At 46.5% G+C, this 21135-nt stretch overlaps 1 protein-coding gene across 1 annotated transcript in view; it reads left to right on the top strand.

Moving 5' to 3' along the window:
- LOC126533498 (protein-cysteine N-palmitoyltransferase HHAT-like) overlaps window positions 1-19764 on the top strand; it is a 29433-nt gene extending 9669 nt beyond the window's left edge. Inside the window, exons 3-12 of the mRNA XM_050180667.3 lie at window positions 1172-1254; window positions 5823-5933; window positions 7914-8108; window positions 10791-11027; window positions 12069-12184; window positions 12900-13106; window positions 14898-14933; window positions 15620-15821; window positions 17291-17432; window positions 19127-19764. Of these exons, the coding sequence (XP_050036624.1) occupies window positions 1172-1254; window positions 5823-5933; window positions 7914-8108; window positions 10791-11027; window positions 12069-12184; window positions 12900-13106; window positions 14898-14933; window positions 15620-15821; window positions 17291-17432; window positions 19127-19251 (1454 nt within the window). The 3' untranslated portion in view covers window positions 19252-19764. The remainder of the gene's footprint in view (window positions 1-1171; window positions 1255-5822; window positions 5934-7913; window positions 8109-10790; window positions 11028-12068; window positions 12185-12899; window positions 13107-14897; window positions 14934-15619; window positions 15822-17290; window positions 17433-19126) is intronic.
- The last annotated feature ends 1371 nt before the right edge of the window (window positions 19765-21135 follow it).

Raw genomic sequence — 21135 nt, 5'->3', positions numbered from 1 at the left:
GCTGATATGAATAAATAAGGTGACGTTGGCAACGAAATATGGTGACGGCTACTCATTTTCCCATGGGTGGCATGCATCACATATCGAATAATATCGCAAAGGTCAGATGATATTAGATATCACAGAAGTTAAAAAAAAACACGTACGTCATAAAATGACCATTATATACTGACTGAGAGTTTGCATTTTATCTCTCATGCGATTTGTGTATTTGTACTGTATCTGAGATGTTTCTGACACTCAACACGACTACTTTCTTGAGGCGTGCACCGCGCCTTGTCCTGTCCTTTTTTTCCATCCATGTAAAGGTTTTCCGCGTGCTGTGTAGCCATCATGAGTTCATACCAACTCGCTCAACTTGCACTGCTTCTTCATTCCTCGTATCACATCCGAATAACACATGCAGTTTTTTTTATTGCTAGCAATATGTTGACGCTCCAGGCACATTTCCACCATCAGCGTTGCCGTCGCCGTGAGGTTCCGTATAAAATATAAGTGCGACAACATCGTGGCCGCGCGCCTTGTGCTGTATGTGTGAGTGAACGCATTCGAGGGTGGGCCGACAATGTCGGCTCGATCTTGCTCGCGCGAGGGAGGGAGGAAGGCGGTGAGGAGGCATGCCGCCTTCCGTCGCGCGCAGGGTACCCAGGAGGTGGGGGGGGGGGGGGGTCGTCCTACCCCGGCGGCGGCTGCGCGCACGGAGCCTAGCGATCCGCGATGGGGACAGAGGGCGCCGAGTGCTGATAGCTTCGCGTACGCTGTGTTCGCGCCGCTTAGCTCGCGTTGAAGCGAGAGACAGCACGAAGGTAAATTCGCGCCCCGCTGCTGCCGCGCTTCCTCACGCCAGCGCTTTGACAGCGAGTGTCCGCGGTCATCGAGTGAGACGTGTTCATGTATGCTTGTGCGCGCGTGACACCATGCTTGTTAATTTAGTTAGTAAGCGAACGTTTGAAAGTTTGTACGGCCGATAAAACTACTATCCTTACTTCGTATAGCTGTCTACTAATTTGCTATCGTATTCAATGCTTCGTGTTTCGGGCGAAAGAGCGACATTTTAAAGCTTTAGCAATTACGTATTCAGATCATAGTCATGATATATATATATATCTGTAATGAAAGGACTTGCGTGCACTCCCTTCCCCTCACATTTTCTTTCCCGTTGATCTTCCAGACACGAGCCTTCCGGAGAAGCTGAGCCATGTGGTGGGTGGCACGCTTACGAAGAGCTCGTACTACGGCGTCACAAGATACTGGGTGAGACGGCCTTCTGCGATTTCCACAACGAGAAGTGAGGGGATAGGAAGTGGGGGGGGGGGGTATTATTTTAGGGTCATCATCAGGGCAGTGTATATGTGCTTGATTCGGAGCCTCGGAAGTCGTGCACAAGCTTAAAGCTACCCTACTAGGAGCGTTTAAACACTGACGAGACGGCGCACGCCCTGAAAGTAATCATTCTGCGGTGCGGTTCTCTCGAGACGCGGCTCTTTAGCTGCTACCATGTGCACGGGCTACCGGCTGGCGGCGCCGAGGCGGTATCGTTAATTTTGGGAAAGAAGGAAAAAAGAAACTTCGTTGAAAGAATTTCAGCAGGCGACAACTCCGCGAAAGTCAGCTCGTGCCTCTAGGTGAACATTCGAAAGAGCGCTACACTGAAATATCGAATACAAATAAATGTATGCACACCACGGGACAGAACTTGCTTTGCTGTGTATACGGTTTTCTCGTTTGCAGGGGAAGAGGGATTTCGTGCTTGCTTAGCTAAGGTAAAATCGGTGTCCTGAACAAAGGTTGGTTGATCGGGCCATTCACTGCGCGCTCTTGAAACAGCTGCACCCTTTGGGTTGTATATTTGTGCCACAACAATAATCGTCATCTGCCTTGCTTGAGTTTCCTTTCTTGAAAACGCCACGATCGCTAGTTTTCTGTCGAGAGTGCTATGTCACGCTGATAACGCGCGTGCTTTTTGTGACTTTGAAGTACCGGGCTCGCAGCGTTAAAGAAAGGATAGGCGGGCAAGACAGCTGACGGTTATTGTTGTGGGACGAGACACACCTCAAAGGGTGCAAACATTTTAAGGGTGTAAAATAATTTACACCCTTACAAATGAAAAAAGGAATAAATCTGTCTATAACACATCCTAAGCTTACACCATTTTTGAGCGCAAGGGTGTGAGTTATAGACAGATTTACACCATTATTAATTTTCAAGGGTGCATATTATTTTAAAATGTCAATCAACCCAGTCAATCACGTTTTGTATGTTTTTCTTCACGACCACAAAAAAAAAAAAAAAAAACTCATCCCTCTTCATTGCTGTATATACACGAGGGTCGCGTCGAATGTGACGAGCAAGGACTTTTTTTTTGCGCTCAATTATAATAGAGCACAAGGTAAAACGCTTGGATTCACGCGGCGCCATTTATTGTGCAATGATCGAGTGACATTCAGCTTCCCTCTATACCACGATAAGTAAACACGTCCACAAACGTCAACTACTCCTTTCGTCTGCGTGGTGACGTTATATTCCCCGCACATTGTGAAATTCTAGCCGCTTGTCACAGACTTCATGCTTACATAGCGACGCTGTTGGTGGATGCCAGCCACGTCAGGTCATGACTGTGAAAAAAATTATTGCACATTGTCGGGCGGGCATTAGCGACAAGCCTCGCAGACACGACAATTATTAAAGGTTTGAGTAGTTTTTTTCACATAGGCCTGTCTTGTGGAACGCGGACGGCACCGCTTCGACAAGTTTCTATAAGATCTGGGTGAACTGTACTATCAGCGTCAAATGAAAGTTTAACAGCGAAGCGCGCCGTCCAGTCATCACCATTGACAGGCGCGCACATCCGGTTTCGCCGCACTGCCCGATTCCCCTCTAGTGAGATAATTTCGCTTCTGTTCTCGTTCTTACATTTGAAAGGGAGAAAATAAAAATGAAGCTAAAATATTGCAGTTCACGGCGAGTCTTGTCCCACAGATCGCCGAAACCACAAGTGCTGTCGGCGCGAACAGCGGCGCTCGTGGTGCAGTTTGCAGCGTCATCGGCCATGAAATGAAAAGCAACTGAGTAGCTTGAGTGACTGAAAGGCACGTAAGTCACGAAGACTGAAAAGGCACATAATAGACAGACAATCTTTATCGCCGTGGGAAAATCAACTCCAGACATAGCACGAAAAATTGAGGCATAGGACAAGAGACGTTATACAGGAAAAAAATAAACGAGATTTGCAGTACAATGGTGCGCTTTCGTTTTTAGCATTGCACTGTAAGGAACACCGAAAAAAAAGAAATGTAGCTTTTAAAAGGATTCTTGCATTTCAAAAAAGCGCAGTTTAAATCACCTTTATTTCGGCATTGCCTCGGGAACTCGAGAAAAAAATAGGAGAACGCCTTTGAGAGAGGAACGCGATAGCATTCAAATATCCCTAAGTGCTTCTCACGCTTACCGGAAACTGCAGCTTATGTAACCGTAATGTTTACCGGGAAGCGCTGGTGGCGAACGCTATGCACGAAGGCGAGCTTTGTGGCTCTTTTTTTTTTTTTTTTTTTTGATGGTGTGCAACAAACCGAGGGGGCCGCGCCGGTCCTATTAAGACAGATCTCAAATGGCAGCTGCATGAAAAACCCTGTCGCGTTAAAAGGGGTTTGTGTTTGAGTTTCCGCGTGACAGAATTATATTTTCTCGTACATACAAATTACAGACCGACGTTATCATGCCTTAAGGTTGTGTGTAAGTCGTACTTTACCATTTTTTCTGACGCATTTTACTTTGAGAAATTCCATTATTTCAGTAACTTCTTCGCGCTACATGGAAGGCCTGCGTGGTTGGGTATGTATGGTTCGGAGTGATTATTCCCGAAATTCCCGAAAACCTGACGCCGACGCTGGGTTTTCTACAACACGGTGCCCTTAACGCTAACTCGTTAATAGTCCCGCCGACGCGACTCGGCCCAGTTCAAACAGCGGGCTGCCATGTTCTCCGTCGGCGGGGTCACCGACCGTCCAGCTCATGACGTCAGTCTAGAGGGTAGTGTGCACCCGCCTTTGAGGGGCAGATGCCGCTGCCTTCTAAAGTTGTACCCGACTATAGGGCACGAGCTAAACGCTCGAATATTCGGCTGAACGGGGCCTGTACCCCATAACCAGCATAAAACTACTCGTTATGAATCATGGACAAATTTTTTATTGAAACATATAGCAATTAATTTCAATGTACAACAGACAGCAATTTGGTCGAAAAATCGACGTGCTCAATCACCCGCCACGGTGACAGTGGCTGTAGCGTTGCACCTGCTGATCGCGAGGTCGCGGGTTCGCCTCCCCCCCCGTCCCCCCACCCCCACCGTGGCAGCCGAATTTAGTTGGAAGCGGATTGCGAAGACGCAGTGCACCGCGCTTTAAGTGCCCGTTGACTGGAGTGAGGCTAACTAGAGACATACCAGTTTGGAGTGATAAAGTATTCTTCCAAAAATGTATTTACACTAATTTCGCCGCAGCAGGTCTCTCTTGATTCTCTCTTCTTATTAGAAGAGAGCATGAAGGTCCAAGTTCCATGTTTTGAATTGCGGGCCGGAACTCCAGCGCTAGCGCGTCAGTATGATGTCGTGGATTTATAACAAATCCTTTCTTTTAATTAGCTGTTGTGGCACAGCAAACGTTCTTGCAACTTGCTAAGTATGGACAGCTGGGACACCGGCGTTCGTGTTGTCTTTCTCTTCTCGTCCGTGTTCAATTGTGCGCTGGAACAATGTTTCATAAAGGTTGAAACTTGCATAAGTTCAGCCTATGGCTGTACTGAAATAAGATGCAGTCCATCATTGCCGATAAAAAGCCCATCGGAATCCGTGACGTCACAGCGATGTGGTGCGGGAACGTGAAGACGGTGTCGCGACCCGTCTTTCGATCTCTCACCTTTTCTGGTTCACTAACCCTTTCTTCACGGTAAGAATGGCTTTTTCCGTATTGCGAAGGTTTAACGCTTTCGTGTCCCTTTAAATCTTTCGGGTTCGATTTTTTGACATAAAATTTTTTTGATATTACCTGGATTCGAACGACAAAAGAAAAGAAAAAATTTAAAGAAAAACAAAAGCTAGAAATGCAGTTTTTGGCAATGAGTCGAATTATATTGCTCGTGACCTGCCACCAACTCAAGGAGTTGTAAACAGCATGTGGTTCTTCAGAATTCGTAATTCAATATCATAATGGCGCGAAATTAGCTAAACATTATCTGAAGACCATTTTGGTGCCACCCAATGCAGGTGATACGCATTAGGCAGCAAGCAGGCTCCAAGTACACAGCACACAGGCCTAACCTCAAGGTTACGCGACGCGTGAGGACTTTGCGAAATGTCAGAGAGAAGCACATGTATATCTGTGTCGCTAAGTCAACAAGTTACGTAATTAGCCGCGCTGACACTTGCATTTCCCAGAATGGTTCGTTATTTGGTTTTCCCGATGTCGGACATTTCCTGCAACACCCTTTACAGGCCAGATGAATCATTGGTCCGTAAAGGGTTTTAATTAGAAGCCCAGGAGGTCAACATTTATCCGGAACCTTCCACTACAGCGTCCGTCATGAACCCGCTGTGCGGTTTCGGGACAGAGGCTGTGTGCGCGTGTAAAAACAGTTTCCAGCAGGAAGCACGGGTATGGGCAGAAGAGAGAACGGCACACCGCTGGAAGAACAGAACGGAAGGGAAGAAGGATGAACAGGATGAACAGAAGGATGAACCTTTCGTTCATGTTAGTGCTTCCTGCAGGAAACCTTTCTTGGTACGTTCAACCAACGAGCTCAGGCAAACACTGTTAACGCCGCCGCAGGACCTCACTGACCGGGAGTGGAGGGAGGGCAGGCTCTTCCTCGTCACGGCCTGGCCCTGGCTTCTGCTGCACTCTGTCATCGGTCGGGCACTCGCCCACCTGGTGCCGTCGGTGAGTACTGTGGCTTTCCTAAGAATACGGCTCGACTTTATTTTTTTTTTCGTTTCTCCTGTAACTAAAGTGTCTCACAGTGAAGTCCACGCCTGCGCAGAGCCGTGTATTCATTCGAAAAAAAGAATAGTTTTCCCATACAGCGACGCTGAGGTCGGGAACCACCTTGCGCAAATTCGTTGAAGTTTTTGCGTACGTCAACACGTAAGGCGTGTGCTGGGGTAGGTTTAACTAGCTGAAACGAGATGCTTAGCACCCATCGCGCCGCATAGCTTGTTACACGGCTGTCCGTGAAACTGTGTGCTTTATCTCCCTCCCTCCCTCCCTCCCTCCCTCCGACTATCTTCATCCCTATATCCTTTTCGCCCAATGGAGGGTAGCAAACCGGACGCGCGTCTTATTCACCTCTCTTAAATCTGTTTCTCTCTCTCTCTCTCCTTCTCTCTCTATGCTAGACTGAGCTTTGTCAGGCGCGTATAATGGTTCATGTCAATGAGAAACGAAGCATGCCGGTTGCGTGGAACGAAAACCAACTTTAGCAGTCTGTCGTAGTATGGCTTAAGAATAAAGCTTATAGACGAGAGGGCCGACAAGGCAGAGATGGAGTGCTGCAGTTTGTTGCGCAGCGACGCTTATATAAAATTCAACTTGTAAAGGCGCCCTACGAGCATTACAGGACCGACGTAAAGAAACAAGTACAAGGAGCACGGCGCCGAACATGTTGATGAGCGCCGCGTTTTGTTGCACTTGTTTCTTTGCCTCGGTTCTGCAGCGTTCATAGCACGCTTTTGCAAGTTCACTGCGAATCATTCTGCCAGCCTCGCCACAAGTTCACATCCCGCTATACGCATGCGTAACGCGATAGACAGAGCCTTCTATCTTCCTCACCAACGTGTTCGTTGAACTTCGTTCTGCCACGCTCGCGGTGATATATGGGAGAGAAAGAGTTTAGTGGAAGCTAAAGATGTTGGCCCTGCTACATGTAGGGCTTGCTACTTCAGACGAGGTGCTTGAGACGACGTGAAGAGGAGGAGGGGGAGAAGGTGACAGGAAACGTTAGTGGTTAGAATACCCTGAATTCGTGCCCAGAACACCGGCGCCACCACCGACCAAATCGTTTGCACCTCTGGTCGCCACAAGAATCTCGTGTGGGAGCATGTGCGTCTCAGAGAGATATCTGGCGTTTACAAGAGAGAGAAGTATGCGTGTGCGATTGAATTCGCCTACTCCCCTGACAACCAATATGAGAGAAAGAGCCAAAGACAGTGACACGGTTTAATAACTGAACGATGCACTCAGAGGCGCCTATTTGTCGCAACGAGGATATTTAGGAAAGCGTTTGTTGTCCCATTGCGAAAATACATAGAAAACAAAGCCAGTCGCCGGTACGTTTGCAGGGCTTGTAGTACAGATGGCTATACCTATAAGCTGACCCTTCGCAGCACTAGAAATGACCATTTTGAGCTCTTTAACGTGAACACGAAGGTGGGTTGATATTCGATTTTGAATTCCATCCGTGTTGGAACGTGGTCGCCGCAAACAGGGATCGAAACCGCAACCCCGGGCTCACTACCAGAGCGAGTGAATCACTTCGGCAAGTCCGAACGTGCTGTTAAGCAAAACGCACCACTAAATGCCACCCCTGCGTTGGATCTGTAACATTTTTTTCTTAGCCGTCTTTGTCCGTTACAATTGACTATTTTGCTCGTTGGCCTCATCGAGCCCTCGGAGAGCCACTGGCAGAAGATTTCTCTGTTAGTACGCGGCCTGCACAGCCCCTCCTCACCCTCCTTCCCCCCTCAAAAAAAAAAAAAGAAAAGAAATTTCTGGCTACGTCACCGCTCACTTGCTCTCTCCCATTGGCTGGCACACAGATAAATCTATTGACGTGATGAGCATTCGTTGAGACGATTGGTCCGAGCCACGGTTCTCGTGCAACGAGTGTACGAAGTTTACGCCCACGTGGCACGCAATGCGCAGCTGGTGCCCGGGTACCACGTGATCTACTCGCTGGCCTTCATGTCTCTCAAGTTTGGCTGGCACAGCGCCATTCTCTTCGTCTTGGAACACGGAGTGTTCTTCGCCCTGTCCTGGATCGGCGTTCCCGCGCTGTGCTACGTGGTGGCCATGGCCATGGTGACACACTACGACGTGTTCAAGCTCGACTTCTTCGAGGTGAGTGGACCGGTCGCTGGTCGGGCCAGCATAACACCGAGGTGGGTCACCGTCCACACGCGGCAATCGGGAGATTCCGAAGGGCCTGTCGGAATGGCTCTAGAAACAAGTGATTTAGGAGAACCGTCTGGGTCTGTTTAAAGAGCAAGCGATACTTCTGGCGAGGCTTTATGCGAGGAATATTGACCCCACGTGTGCATTTGAGTGTCTCGTTCATGCGTGTGCAATAGTGTAATATTCTTGTTTTATTTAGAAATGATCTATTGGAAGAACTTATATGTTTTTTTTAATCTTTTACCTATTTATGAGCGATGCAAATGAAGTAGCCATCGGCAATGGGACGTGACAACTCCTCTATCCGTTTGTAGCTGCTTCTTTAACACTATATCCATCGAGCTGTAGATAAATGCAAGAAACACGACTAATATTGAATCAGATTTAACGTGCCGTTTAACTTGTCGTATACCTGCGGTGACGTCGTCACCCCCTGTTACAACATGAATTCTACAAGTTAGCAACCGCAAATATCCCGTTTTTTTGAGCCCTGGTTAACGTTTAATCTTTGCATGTCCTTGTACAGAAAGAATGTGGTCAAGGGGCTTTTCGAAGCAAGGGAACTTGATAGATGACGCACCATTGAATGTGCAGGCAACGTTAGCTACTAACGGTGAGATGTTCGTAGCTTAAGAAACAGTAAAGCCTTCTCAAAAAGTATAATGGGGAGCCAGAATTACTTCGTTATATAAGTTACTTCTTGATAATATTATTGCATGTGCTGTACTAAGAACTTCTATGGGGATTTTAACGGTAATTTCACTTAGTTTTTTATATTAATTATTTCATTATATGCCACTTTATCGCAAAGTTCCGTTGTGACAAATTATTGCTCGGGCCGCCGGCTTCGGCACACCGGTTGCTATTACGCAGCATCACTCCATCGATTAGTGGCATCATCTTCGTTCAGTCTTGTGCGATAAAGTATTATTATTAGCATAGTTGCAGTGTTGAGGCGTTCTATTTATTCGTCTTGATTGACATATAATAAAAAATTATATGATAACTAGAGAAGCGGACCAGAAGTGGTAGAGACCGGAAAATCGGGGACAGTGCGACCTTGGGTCTTACTGAGCGTTCCCCGTATATTTTTCGGTCTCGTTATGTAGTACAGCCAATCCCTGAAATGTTTGTCACCGTTTGACACTGGTTAAAGGGGTCTGTAAGAACGAACATCATATCACTCCGCTTTTCAGTAACCATAGAAATGGCTATTGCTCCCATCCCAACACCATCTTGACAGGGTCAAGGCAAGCCTTGTGAATGAATCTGAATAATTGGTAGACGCTACAAAGCAGAAACTGAAGCGAAACTCAGGACAACGGCAAGGATAACTAGGAAATATCAAATTTTCTTGAGCTATGTTGGAAATCAGCAACTACTTTCAATGTGTTACGCTTGACTGAGCCCGGTGCTGTGTCTTCTGATGTTGACCGGTGCACAAGGGAGGCCGAACACATAATATGCATGCGATAATTTCTAAGCATATCGTGTGCTCTTTGAACCACGAGCCAGAATTTATATCCAGGAATCAGGTCAGTGTCAATCAATCAATCAATCAATCAATCAATCAATCAATCAATCAATCAATCAATCAATCAATCAATCAATCAATCAATCAATCAATCAATCAATCAATCAATCAATCAATCAATCAATCAATCAATCAATCAATCTTCATTAATTGAATTAATCAGTCATGGGAAAATTTTGAGGGCATTTATGCTTGATTCACTTGGCTCTCGACTCACATGTCAACTTTAAGTCTAGCAAGTGATTCTTTTTTTACGTCTTGCTGCATTTATGCACCCACCGTGGTTGCTTAGTGGCTTTGGCGTTTGGCGGCTAAGCACGAGGTCGCGGGATAAAATATCGGCCACAGAGTCCACATTTCGACGGAGGTTAATTGCAAAAACGCCCGTGTACTGTGCATAGGGTGCACGTTAAAAACACCAGATGGTAAAAATTAATGGAGAGTCCCCCACGAGGACGTGCCTTCCAATCAGATTGTGGGGTTGGCACGTGAAACTCTATGATTATTTTTTTTTTTGCATTCATCTGAATGATTTTTCAAACTTGAAGGCGAAGCGCGCAGATTAGTCACATCCCGGAATCGGGAGACGTTGTCAGCGCAGAATTTTGGGCTCTGAGGATTACCTGACACGGAGATTAGATATTCAGCTCCAAACAGCAGGATTCAAGATGCAAGTTTCCACACAACTGAATTAAGACAGGCGGCAGCTCCGATGCGTTTTCCTCCGAAGAGCTGCCCGGTCTTTTGTGTAACCTCACGCAAACCGGCTTTAACAGCTGATCACACGAACCGCTTAAGTTCCGCAAGATGTTTAAGGTTGCATATAGAGGAAGGCATGGATCTATAGCCGGGCGCGATGTGCGTACATTTCTCCCGGTACTCCGTCGAGATATAGCGAATGACTCTGACGCCGCTAGGGAAGTGTATCAAGAGCTGACAGAAGAAATGAACGCAATTAATAAACCTTCAGGAGTAAGGTACATGGCGGGGTCGGCAAAAGAACGGCGAAGGTACTCTGTGCCCTACAGGATTCGGTTCAGATAAAGATGACTATGGCGGTATGAGTCACCACGTTTCCCTTTGGCCGTCTGCAGATTGTGTACGAAAGGAACGGTGAACATGCCTACTACGTCACTGCCGTGGCCTTCTACTGGACGGTGCTGCGGTGCTTCAGCTTCTGCATGGACACCATTCGGCGGCCTCCAGATGAATCCACTGCCAAGGGAGGGCGTAACTTCTTGGCCGACTACTGCAAGACGCTGGCATACGCAGTGTACTTGCCTCCGCTCTTCCTTGGGCCCGTGCAAAACTACAGTGACTTCGCTGCTTCGGTGAGATGGCTTTCTTTTACTCTTACAGCTGCGAACCAGCAGTTTGCTCGAGGAAACACCGTAAAACTTAGTCATGACGAAGTCGAAGGGGGATTCATAGTGCACGTATTGCGCTATGAGTCTGTGAGTCGCTATGGGGATTTCAAGGGGAATTTCACTTACTTCGTTATATCGCGCTTCGTTATAACGAGGTTTGCCTGTAGACGTTTACGCTGCAGAGTTCCCACGTAATGCTTGCCTGGTCATGGATTGACGTCTGCAGGTGTTTTTCGTGGGCGCCTGCAGGTCGAATGGGTAGTCGGGCTGAAACGATAAGATTTGTTTTGGGCATCTATGCGTTAGAAAAAGAGTATGCCCATCTGGTACCACTACAGTATAAAACAACTATGGTGGGGCAATGTAAAAATAACATAACACGAGAGTGAGATAGCCGAACCCGACCGCGTTTAGGCGAACGCGATTCCATTGGGCCTGAAGAGCCTCAGGCGGAACTGTGGGCCCAGGTCTGCATAGCCTGACAGGATAGTTTAGTCTACGAGTGCACTTCGCATTCGGTGGCCTGATATCGTATAGCAACAGGGAGCCAGGCGATGTCATAGTGTATCGGAAGGTCGTACTTGAAAATCACGCTTTCCGTTCTTCTATATGTACGGTGGACATAGAAGGTTTTTCACTGTGCACTTCAGTTTTCGACAGCTTGATGGCATGGCAGTAGTGCCGCCCTCTGAATTCTCAACACATTAGACAAATATTATGTAAACTGGAATATTGAACTCACTTCACACATACTGCTAAGGCTGTTTGATTCATGCAAAGCAAAACTTATTTACAACAAAATTGCAAGGGGAGTCAACACTGCTTCGTCATAGCCATTGATCTTCGTTATAATCTTTATTGCATGTACTAGCGGTAACATGAATATCTATGAGGATTTCAAGAGGAATTTCACTTACTCTATTATATCCGTAATTTCGCTGTATACCGTTTCGTTATAACAAACTTTGACCATCGTTCACACTGTTCTGTCGCGACCACACGCAGATGGAGAAACCGAAGCCGTCGCTAACAGTTCGAGAGCTCGTGATGCTCGTCGCCGGGCTTCTGCGTTCTGGTGCTCACTTTCTGCTGATGGACCTCCTGTGCCATTACTTTTACAGGTAAGGAAATGATGGACAGCGTAGGCAAACAAACAACCTAGGCAACAGGGAGTTAAAGGTTGAGGGTTTGTGCGCCCAGAGCTCTTACACGTGATGAGTGTGCATGCCCAGTAGGCAGGTGGCCTAGGTGCACGTCTTTTGTAAGGACGGTGGCTCCAAGCGCTTGCGCTAACCACCTGAGGTCGCAAGGAGCACTTCGCGGTACTTTCACTAGATTGTTTAGACCAGTCCCGTTGGCGCAGACATAGCAAAATTAAAGCCAACCAAGCGGTAGGCTTAATAGGGAAACGCTAGCACTTTGTATTGCTATATACGGTGCAGGATGCCGCAAGCGCCGGTCATTTGGAATACGTGCCTTTAGGTATTGAATGGAAGCGCTTCGGGAGTCTAAATTATAGCATGCGCAGCGTTCTTACAATCCTCATGCACACGTATCTTCTACGTACAGTGCTCCGCGATTGAAACGCGATACCCGGAGCATGCGACTGCACTTTTTGCGGCACTGGTGGGGGCATGTGATTCGACATGCACCATTGCTATTCGCTCCCCCGACTTCACTTCGAAGAAAAAAAGAACTGATACTCACAGAAGCCAAACGAACTGCGAGACGCGTTGCCTGGAACAAGCTAATGGCTTAGTTTCAGCACATGCATCTATTCAATTTACTCTGGATGACCTGCCCTCCACCTGTATCTGGTATCGTCGTGCCACGCAGCGCCGCGTTAACCAAGGCGCCTTACCTGGTATCGGAGCTGGACAACGCGAGCCTGCTGGGATACGGCGCCATCCTGAACATCATGTTCTACTCGAAGTATCTCATACAGTACGGCGTGTCTGGCGGTTGTGCCCGAATCGAAGGCCACAACCTCCCGGCACCTCCGAAATGCGTCACTAGGGGGCACCTGTGTTCGCACTTCTGGAGGTAGGTCCTGATCTTTCTTTCTTTCTTTCTTTCTCTCTTTCTTTCTTTCTTTCTTTGTTTCTTTCTTTCTTTCTTTCTTTCTTTCTTTCTTTCTTTCTCGCCAAAGGGGTGCAGGTGCTGGCTTCGCGCTTTGCTCACAGGGAAGACATAGCTGTAGTAAGAACAGCTTCCAGGAGTAGAAAGCGTAGATCAGCGGCAAGGGCGAGAATGATAAGCAATTGTTAACAGGGTTTACATAACTGGACGTTTAAATATACACAAAATAAAATAAAATACCAAATAAGCTTAGCCTTACAAATTAATGTTTCAAAACTATATATATTATTGTGAGCTTCGGGGTTAATAGGTTGAATATATCAAAATAGAAAATGATGGTTAAAAGTATTTTGCTTTGAAAGCCATCTGTTCCCTCCCCTCCCTGACCCTCCCTTCCACCCTCAGCACACACTAACGACTCTTTGAGGAAGTTTATAATAGCGTGTACGCCAAACCTCGTCATAACGAAACGGGTATAACGAAATAATGTATATTTCAATTACACAGTGAATTCTTCGGTGCTTTCCACGGTTGGCGTGCTGAAATACTTAGGCATACATATATCCGCGAATTTAAGCTGGTCAAACCATGTTATAAAAATATGCGAAACTACGGTAAAGAAGATTTGGTTTTTGCGACGGAAATTGCCGTTAGCCTCACAGTCAGTAAAACTAAGAGCTTATTTAACGTACGTTCGGCCCACGCTAGAATATGTCAGCATAATCTGGCACCCTTATCAGTCGGGGATAATTGAGAGACTGGAAAGAGTTCATCGTCGAGCAGCAAGGTTTATTCTATCACGTTACTCTCGCACAGATTCTGTTTCCGAAATGCTCAGTTTACTGAACTTGCCTACGCTCGCTGAACGCAGGCGCATAGCTAGGTTAAAGTTCTTTTTTCTTCTCACTAAAAACACATTCAACATCAATAGTGAACAGTGTTTGGTTGCACGATAAGGTAGAATGCCAAGGAAAAGCAAATATAATACTTTTCAAATACCTCAGAGGCACATTACCGCTTACGCATTCCCTTTTTCCCAGGAACCATTAAAGAATGGAATGAATTACCGGTGTTAACGCGAGAAAGCACCAGTGCAGAACAATTTGAGAAAAGCTTAAAGCTACACTGAAAGATGCACGCACGTATGCGTGCTCACCGCCTTTATTTTTACGGGGGGGGGGAGTGTGTATGAGCTCGTTCGTTAACACTACATTTATAGTCTTGTATCATTGATCGGAATATGTGCAGCATAGTTCACTTATGTTGCAGCATAGTTCACTTATGTATCTTTTTTTGTTCGCTTATGTTCGCCTATTCATGTACTGTACTCATTGCTGAAATACTGCTATTGACCTGTTTTTTTGTGCTATATGTAATATTGGAATATTCATGTATTGTACTAATTGTTGAAGCGCTGCTTTTGACCCACCCTGTACGGCCGACAGGCCAACAGTATGAGTAAATAATAACGAAGTGAAATTCCTCTTGAAATCCGTAGAGTTTCACATTGCACTAAACGCAGTAATGGCTACAATGAAGTAATGGATATAACGAAGCAATTCTGGCTCCTCCTTGAACTTCATTATAACGAGGTTTTACTAGTTAGTTTCATTCACAGCGAAGGCTTCGCTTTCTTAGGACTTGGGGTAAGCTATAGCTGGTATATCCTGCGCATATAGAACGTATACATATGCACTCAGGGCTCTGCGAAGTTTTTTGACGATGATCACAGGTTCTTTTGGCGCTCTGTTTCAGGTATTTTGACCATGGCCTCCACCTGTGGATAAAGAAGTAAGACGACGTTTACTGTGGCTTTTAGCTGATTTAGATCCCGCAGCTGGATTGTGCATGCATGGTGACGATTGGCAGCCCGAAAGGGCCTCGCTTTGTTTTAAGGCGCGGGCTTTTGACAAAGGGCGTAACAAGGTGGCGTCACCGATCACCTAAAAAAATGGCGCCATAAACTGAAACAACGCCTCACCCACTAGTCCAAGTAGCGTACCATAAACTACGTGACCCGTAATATTGATTTGCAACCTGCATGATTCCACGGTCGCGCTCGAATGCGTGTATGCGCGTGAACATGCACTGTGGCGTACTAGCGCCGTCGTGGTGGTTCAAAGTGCATGCCAGTGATACGACACTCCGACACTATTCGTTTCGTTTTATAAATAAATCGATCGATCGATCGATCGATTGACCGACCGATTCAGTCGGTCGGTCGGAGTCGGTCGGTCAGTCAATGAAGCTGTATCAATAACAAATATATGCATGTACATGGTGAAAATTACAGAAGGTGGTTCCATAGTCAAAGAGCGATGGAGCGCCACCTGTACAACGCCATGACAAAAAGATTAAAAAAAAAGACATTGCAGTATTTGGACTATGTGCGAAACTGTACACACATTGTAATATTTACGTCATATATATATATTAGTGTAAAACTCTGAACTAATAAACACCCACTTCATCCGCAGGTACGTATACCTGCCCATAGTAGGCACCGAGAGGAAGGTGCACATGCGGCTCCTGGCCATCGCTGTGGCCTTCACGTTCGTCTGGATCTGGCACTCCATGACCACCGCGGTCACCTTCTGGGCGTCGCTCAGCACCATCGGCGTAGCAGTCGAAGTGGCGATGGCTCATATCAAACGGCTGGACTGCGCCAAAAGCTTCGAGGTGCGTAAGCCACCGCGCAGTTTCGAATGAATAAGCAGCAAGGGCCGTTCGATCGAGGAAGGACAGAAACCAGCAGGGAGAACTGCGTCGATCCTTCGCAGCCACGGGCCTTCGCAGGCAAACTCGCCGTGAAGCCGTCCGCGTCGCGTTTTCTCTCTGCCAAAAAGTCGGCTCAACACGTGACCCTGTACTTGGTGGACGCGGTCCGGCGTGCTTGCTTTGGCCGGTAGACGCTCGTATCGATGCACGATTGCTGGGGTGGTTTTGCGAACCCCTTTGTGTGAAGCTTCGGTCGTTTCTTGCAACGTATAGATAGCTTGCCCGTGACCTCACGGTCCGCAGCTTCTCGCCGTGATGTTTCTGCAATATGGAGTCTTTAATAAAGGGAAAATGAGACATTCACCCAAACGTGGCTAAGTGCTAAAATGGAAACCCATACGGGTTCCTCGAAAGAAAAGCTTCGCAGTTGAAGAAATTCTTCCTGGAGGCGCATCTGGAATCCAATATTGAAACGCGAGGTGTCCAATGCGTTCAAACCCAAAAAAGATAAATTTAGGTAGTTTTAAGTAAAGTAAATTCGTGTTCTCAATGAGATTTAACGAAAGTGCAAGAGGAATTCATCAGCGTACTCTATGATGACTGCCAATGTGTATTTAAAGAATGGTGAACACATGCGTTAAGCAAAGTTATTCTACGGGTGATGAGGGCCTGCCAGAGGCAAGAAGCTTCGCGACGGAGTGGGATGGTGGTCATCATATGTAAGATTACCAATTAAACCGGGTCGGTCGTCCCGACGGCGACTGGACGTTGGCACTAGCGCCGAACAGATGACGCGAACGAGGGCAGATGAGTCGTCATTCTGTCCTTAACGCCCGTGTCTGTTTCAAGCAAGTGCACTGTTTGATCTCAGCCTTTAGAAGAGGGGAAACAAGCTTGTTAAAACGACAGCTAATTCACCTTCTTTCTCTCGCGCACGTGCTGTGTAGTTTAATCCTGACAATTTCATGCGGCAACGAAGGAAAACCTACATGGGCGGAGCTATTGCACACGTGTCAGAGCGCCGATTGGTCCGACAGAGTGTGACAACGTTTTGCGTGCCTTCGGCGTATAGTTCCATGGGCGACGGTATCGCATTTGCCGGAACGCGGAAGAGAAAAGCATAAAAATAAGTACGCCTTCACTGATGTGTATAACCTTAGTTTGCTTAGTTTGATCTTTATTTGGCGTCCTTTTGTATTGGTAAATGAGATGCTTACGTTAGCTCTCCCCGACGTTAAACTAACGCGGCTGAAAAATGCGGAATCGTTTTTCCTGACTGAAAAATGTTTCAGCCTTACACGCAGGTTTCCACAGGGCCCTTACAAAGTTAATATCGATTACCATATTTGCATAAAATGAGGCTATCAGCTCATAGCATGTGGGCACTACGTGGGATTATTTATGCACACTAACTTCTTGCCTTACTGCAGGCCAAATACCTGAACCCCGAGCGAAGAAGAATTGTCAAGGCCATCCTCGGGTCGCCCCACTACCTACTTACCATATCGGCCTGCATGTTTTATTTGGTAGACATGGAGATCACGACCCTGTTCCTCAGAAGGGTCATTCTCGGTAAGCCTTACATTTCGCATCTGGCGCTTGATTACGTCTCGCGTTATTCTAATACTGGAGGGGAGTGTGCGAGGCTTGCTAGGGCACTCAAGACTGACCGGGTGATGTAGTGACGCGGACACGACACGTGTCCAGTAGCGTTGCGTGCATTCGCATGATTGCGTTCCTAATGCCTGCCGCCAGCTGACCACATTGGTTTGATTTCCTTTAGTGATGGCGCATTCCTCCCAAAAATTGGAGGACGCATATGCTTTGCTTTTAACCCTTTACCTACCATAAACGAGCTGACCTCGTCCACACGGTTTGTACCACTCCCACCGAAGACGAGCTGGGCTCGTCCCCGCTGCAACAAGCGCTTGGGCACTGCCGCAGTCAAGTTACCCTAATGAACTTTGTTTAGTTCTTTTTTTGTTCAACAGATGGCACAGTAAAAAAAAATGCATTCAAAGCTTGCATTTTGGCCGAGAATAACGCCTCAGTGCTGGCAAGTGGGATTTAAAAATGGCGTCCTTTTCTGTGTGTGAGCGTGCCGTTGCCGGCACGCTCACACACAACCTGTCTCACTTGCCACACAGCCTGCCTTGTGTGAGCACTTGTGTGAGGCAGCCTGCTACACAGCCTGCCTCACACAGCCTGCCTCACATACTGCCTCACTTGATCGTCCCAGAGCCCCTTCACTTCCTTGAGACGACTCCAAACGTTGAACTAGTTGAAGTTCGTCTTCTCGTAAGTCCTTTCGAAATTTCCAAGGAACAAGCCTATGTCGTTCCCAGCCTCAAATGGCTTTAACAGCCTGTCCATGCGGTATGATTCTGCCTCACTTGATCGTCCCAGAGCCCCTTCACTTCCTTGAGACAGCTCCAAACGTTTTCTTTCAAGGTCAAGTTGCATTTTTCTTAACTCGCGTTCCTTTCTGTGCCGTTTCTCCCTTTTCCTAAGAAGTTGTAACCCAATTTCAATGTCCTCCTTAGACGCTGAGCACCAATCATAAGGTATTATTCTTTTCAGCAGGTAGCTAAGAATTACCTTAAGTTTTCAGCATATTAATATTCGCATTTACCAACAAGATCTTACCATTTCAGGTCCTCAATCGTCTATAATAAGTTGTCTAACGCGTTGTCGAACAGGACTGTGCCATTTGCAAACTGCAGGCTGCTAAAAAAAAATTCCCGTTAATCTTTACCTCAAATCTTATTGCCCCACCCCATAATTTGCAACACTCATCCCACATATGCAGTCAATTACAGATATTAGATACATCTCATATATTACATATATCACAGATATGCGTTCAACGAAGACTGCCCATACTTCCCCGATATAATTTTTAACCGTTATTTTATCTCATGACGCATGACTAATATTACGGAGGCTGTGGCGGCCCTGTAACATTTTCTTCGATTAACCCCGTCCGCCTAATTCAAGCTTTGATCCGTTTTCACGCCCGATTACACCACTAACAAGAAACCGCACTTCCCTACTATTTCCCAGTGCCGTGTCCCACTGTTCATTGTAGAATTTAATGCCTCTACAACGAAATGACCTGTATAACAAAGGAATAATTCCGTCCCGGTTCGACAGTGAGTGGCGCGGTGCGCGACCTATACAACGAAGCTACCTGTATAACGAATTATTTGGGAAGACTTAGCACTTCGTTATAAAATCGTTCGACTGTATTTCGCTCATTTTCGCAGGATTTCCGATGCCCCTGGTTCCGGTGCTGGTCTCCCTTTACTTCGGAGCCTACGCGTCACAGGACATTATGGAGTCGGAGGCAGCATCGGCTGCTCCAAAAGTCACAGAGCCACTAGTCGTTTGAGGTGCACGAATAAATTGCCTGGGACCGCTTTCACAGACGAGGCATGCCGACCGTGCTCGCAGTGGACTGGAACGTCAATTTTACACGCGTGTTTGGACATTATTCAAGGCGCTTACGTGTGATGTGAAAGGACTGACGAAGCAAGAACCTCTAGGTGAATCCTTTGTTTCCCAATCTTTATTTCCTTCGTTCCTACCTTCTTTCCTTCTTTCCTTTGTTCCTTCGTTCCTTCTTTCCTTCGTTCCATCATTCTTTCTTTCCTTCCTTTCTTCTTTCTTTCCTTTTTTCTTTCCTTTTTTCTTTCCTTCCTTCTTTCTCTCATTCTTTCTTTCCTTCTTTCTTACTTTCTTTCTTTTCCTCTGTACAACCAGCTTACCCTGACTACAAGAGTCGTGCAAGTGAAGGGGAACCTTCAGCGCATTTCGCCGCATGGTTAAGGACAGAAATGTGCGCGTCTGTATAGCTGGGGAACAGACGAATGTAAATAAAAGACTCGGAAGTTGGATCGCTTAACGTTTTTTTTTTATTTTCCCCTCTATGATGCGCTCACTTTCGGAGCAAGAATAAAGTGCACCATTGTTCAGTCAACCGCGCCAGGTAAAGAAAAAAATTCTTGTGCGAAAGTACTTGTTCACGAAGGTAGCACAATGTCAAAGAGGCCGTCTTCTGAAACCGAGCACGAAGCTGAAGCCCTGTAACACCCGACGCCCAAATCAGACTTGTTCACGTTACAGAAAAAAATGGCAGCGATTACAACTACAATTACTTCAATCAAAAATGTAATTGATTACAATTACCAGTTATTGCCCTACTAAAATAATGGGTAATCGACTACATTTACGCTACTTACCTGACAACTTTTATTAATATTGCACGAATACAGTAAATATATAAAACGAGCTGGCTTGGCTCTTTCAGTGCGGCGTTGTAGCCGTTCACACGTTGCTTAAACAAGTGTTTTTTTTTTAAATTTTCATCACTCATCTTCCCTCTTTATTTCTAAAGACATCAGCAGCAGTACTGAAAACTCGATCGATGTGAGCGCTGGCAAGTATGGCGGTATGTAGGGTATGAACCCCTCCCGCACGAGATCGTGGTAGTACAATGCCGCGATGCTAGTTTCTGGATCCTCTAGGGATAGTAATACTTCATTGTTGTTGCTAGAGATCGGAGAAGACGCTCCTGGTAGGTAAAACCTAAAAAAGAAATCGTCCGCAGGAGTTTCACTGGCAACAACTTGCGAAGTGACCAAACTGGCAGCAACGCCAGTTCAATTCGTTGGCCACCATCTGGTGGAGCTCCTGTCGGTCCTCTTCACTAGGTGAAGAAGAGGCGTTAACCGAGGCGCCCGATTTTATTAGACATATCATAAGAAGCCAACAAACACTGACACCAAGGACAACATAGAGGAAATTACTTGTGCTTAATAAATTAAATGAAGAAACGATAAGTTATTGGAAATGAAAGTGGATGAAAAAACAACTTGTCGCAGGAGGGGAACGATCCCACAACCTTCGCGTTTCGCGTGCGATGCTCTACCAGTTGTGCTACCGCGGCGCCGTTTCCCCATCCACCTTCTTGGGTATTTATGTTTCCTAGAGAAACCTGGCGCCACCATTCATAGACCTTGGCGGCGGATGTGGAACGTCCTTTCTGGCGCAGGCGTCACGAGAACGCGATCTTTTGGGGTGAAGGCAAGCGGTCAATAAACCCACACATGCTACTACACATGCTTCATTCGTCAGTCATTTAGACTGTAAACCTAATAACTGTAAGGGACGGCAGCAAAAGTTCACGTTTTTTTCGAAAAGGTGGGCAAATCTGTGCTGTAATTAAAAAAAAAAATTAACTGCTTATCCTTCAGCCCTCAAAATACCATTTTCG

This window comes from Dermacentor andersoni, chromosome 7 (assembly GCF_023375885.2).
Source record: "Dermacentor andersoni chromosome 7, qqDerAnde1_hic_scaffold, whole genome shotgun sequence".
Classification (NCBI taxonomy): domain Eukaryota; kingdom Metazoa; phylum Arthropoda; class Arachnida; order Ixodida; family Ixodidae; genus Dermacentor; species Dermacentor andersoni.
This window is presented reverse-complemented; position numbering and strand designations above follow the sequence as displayed.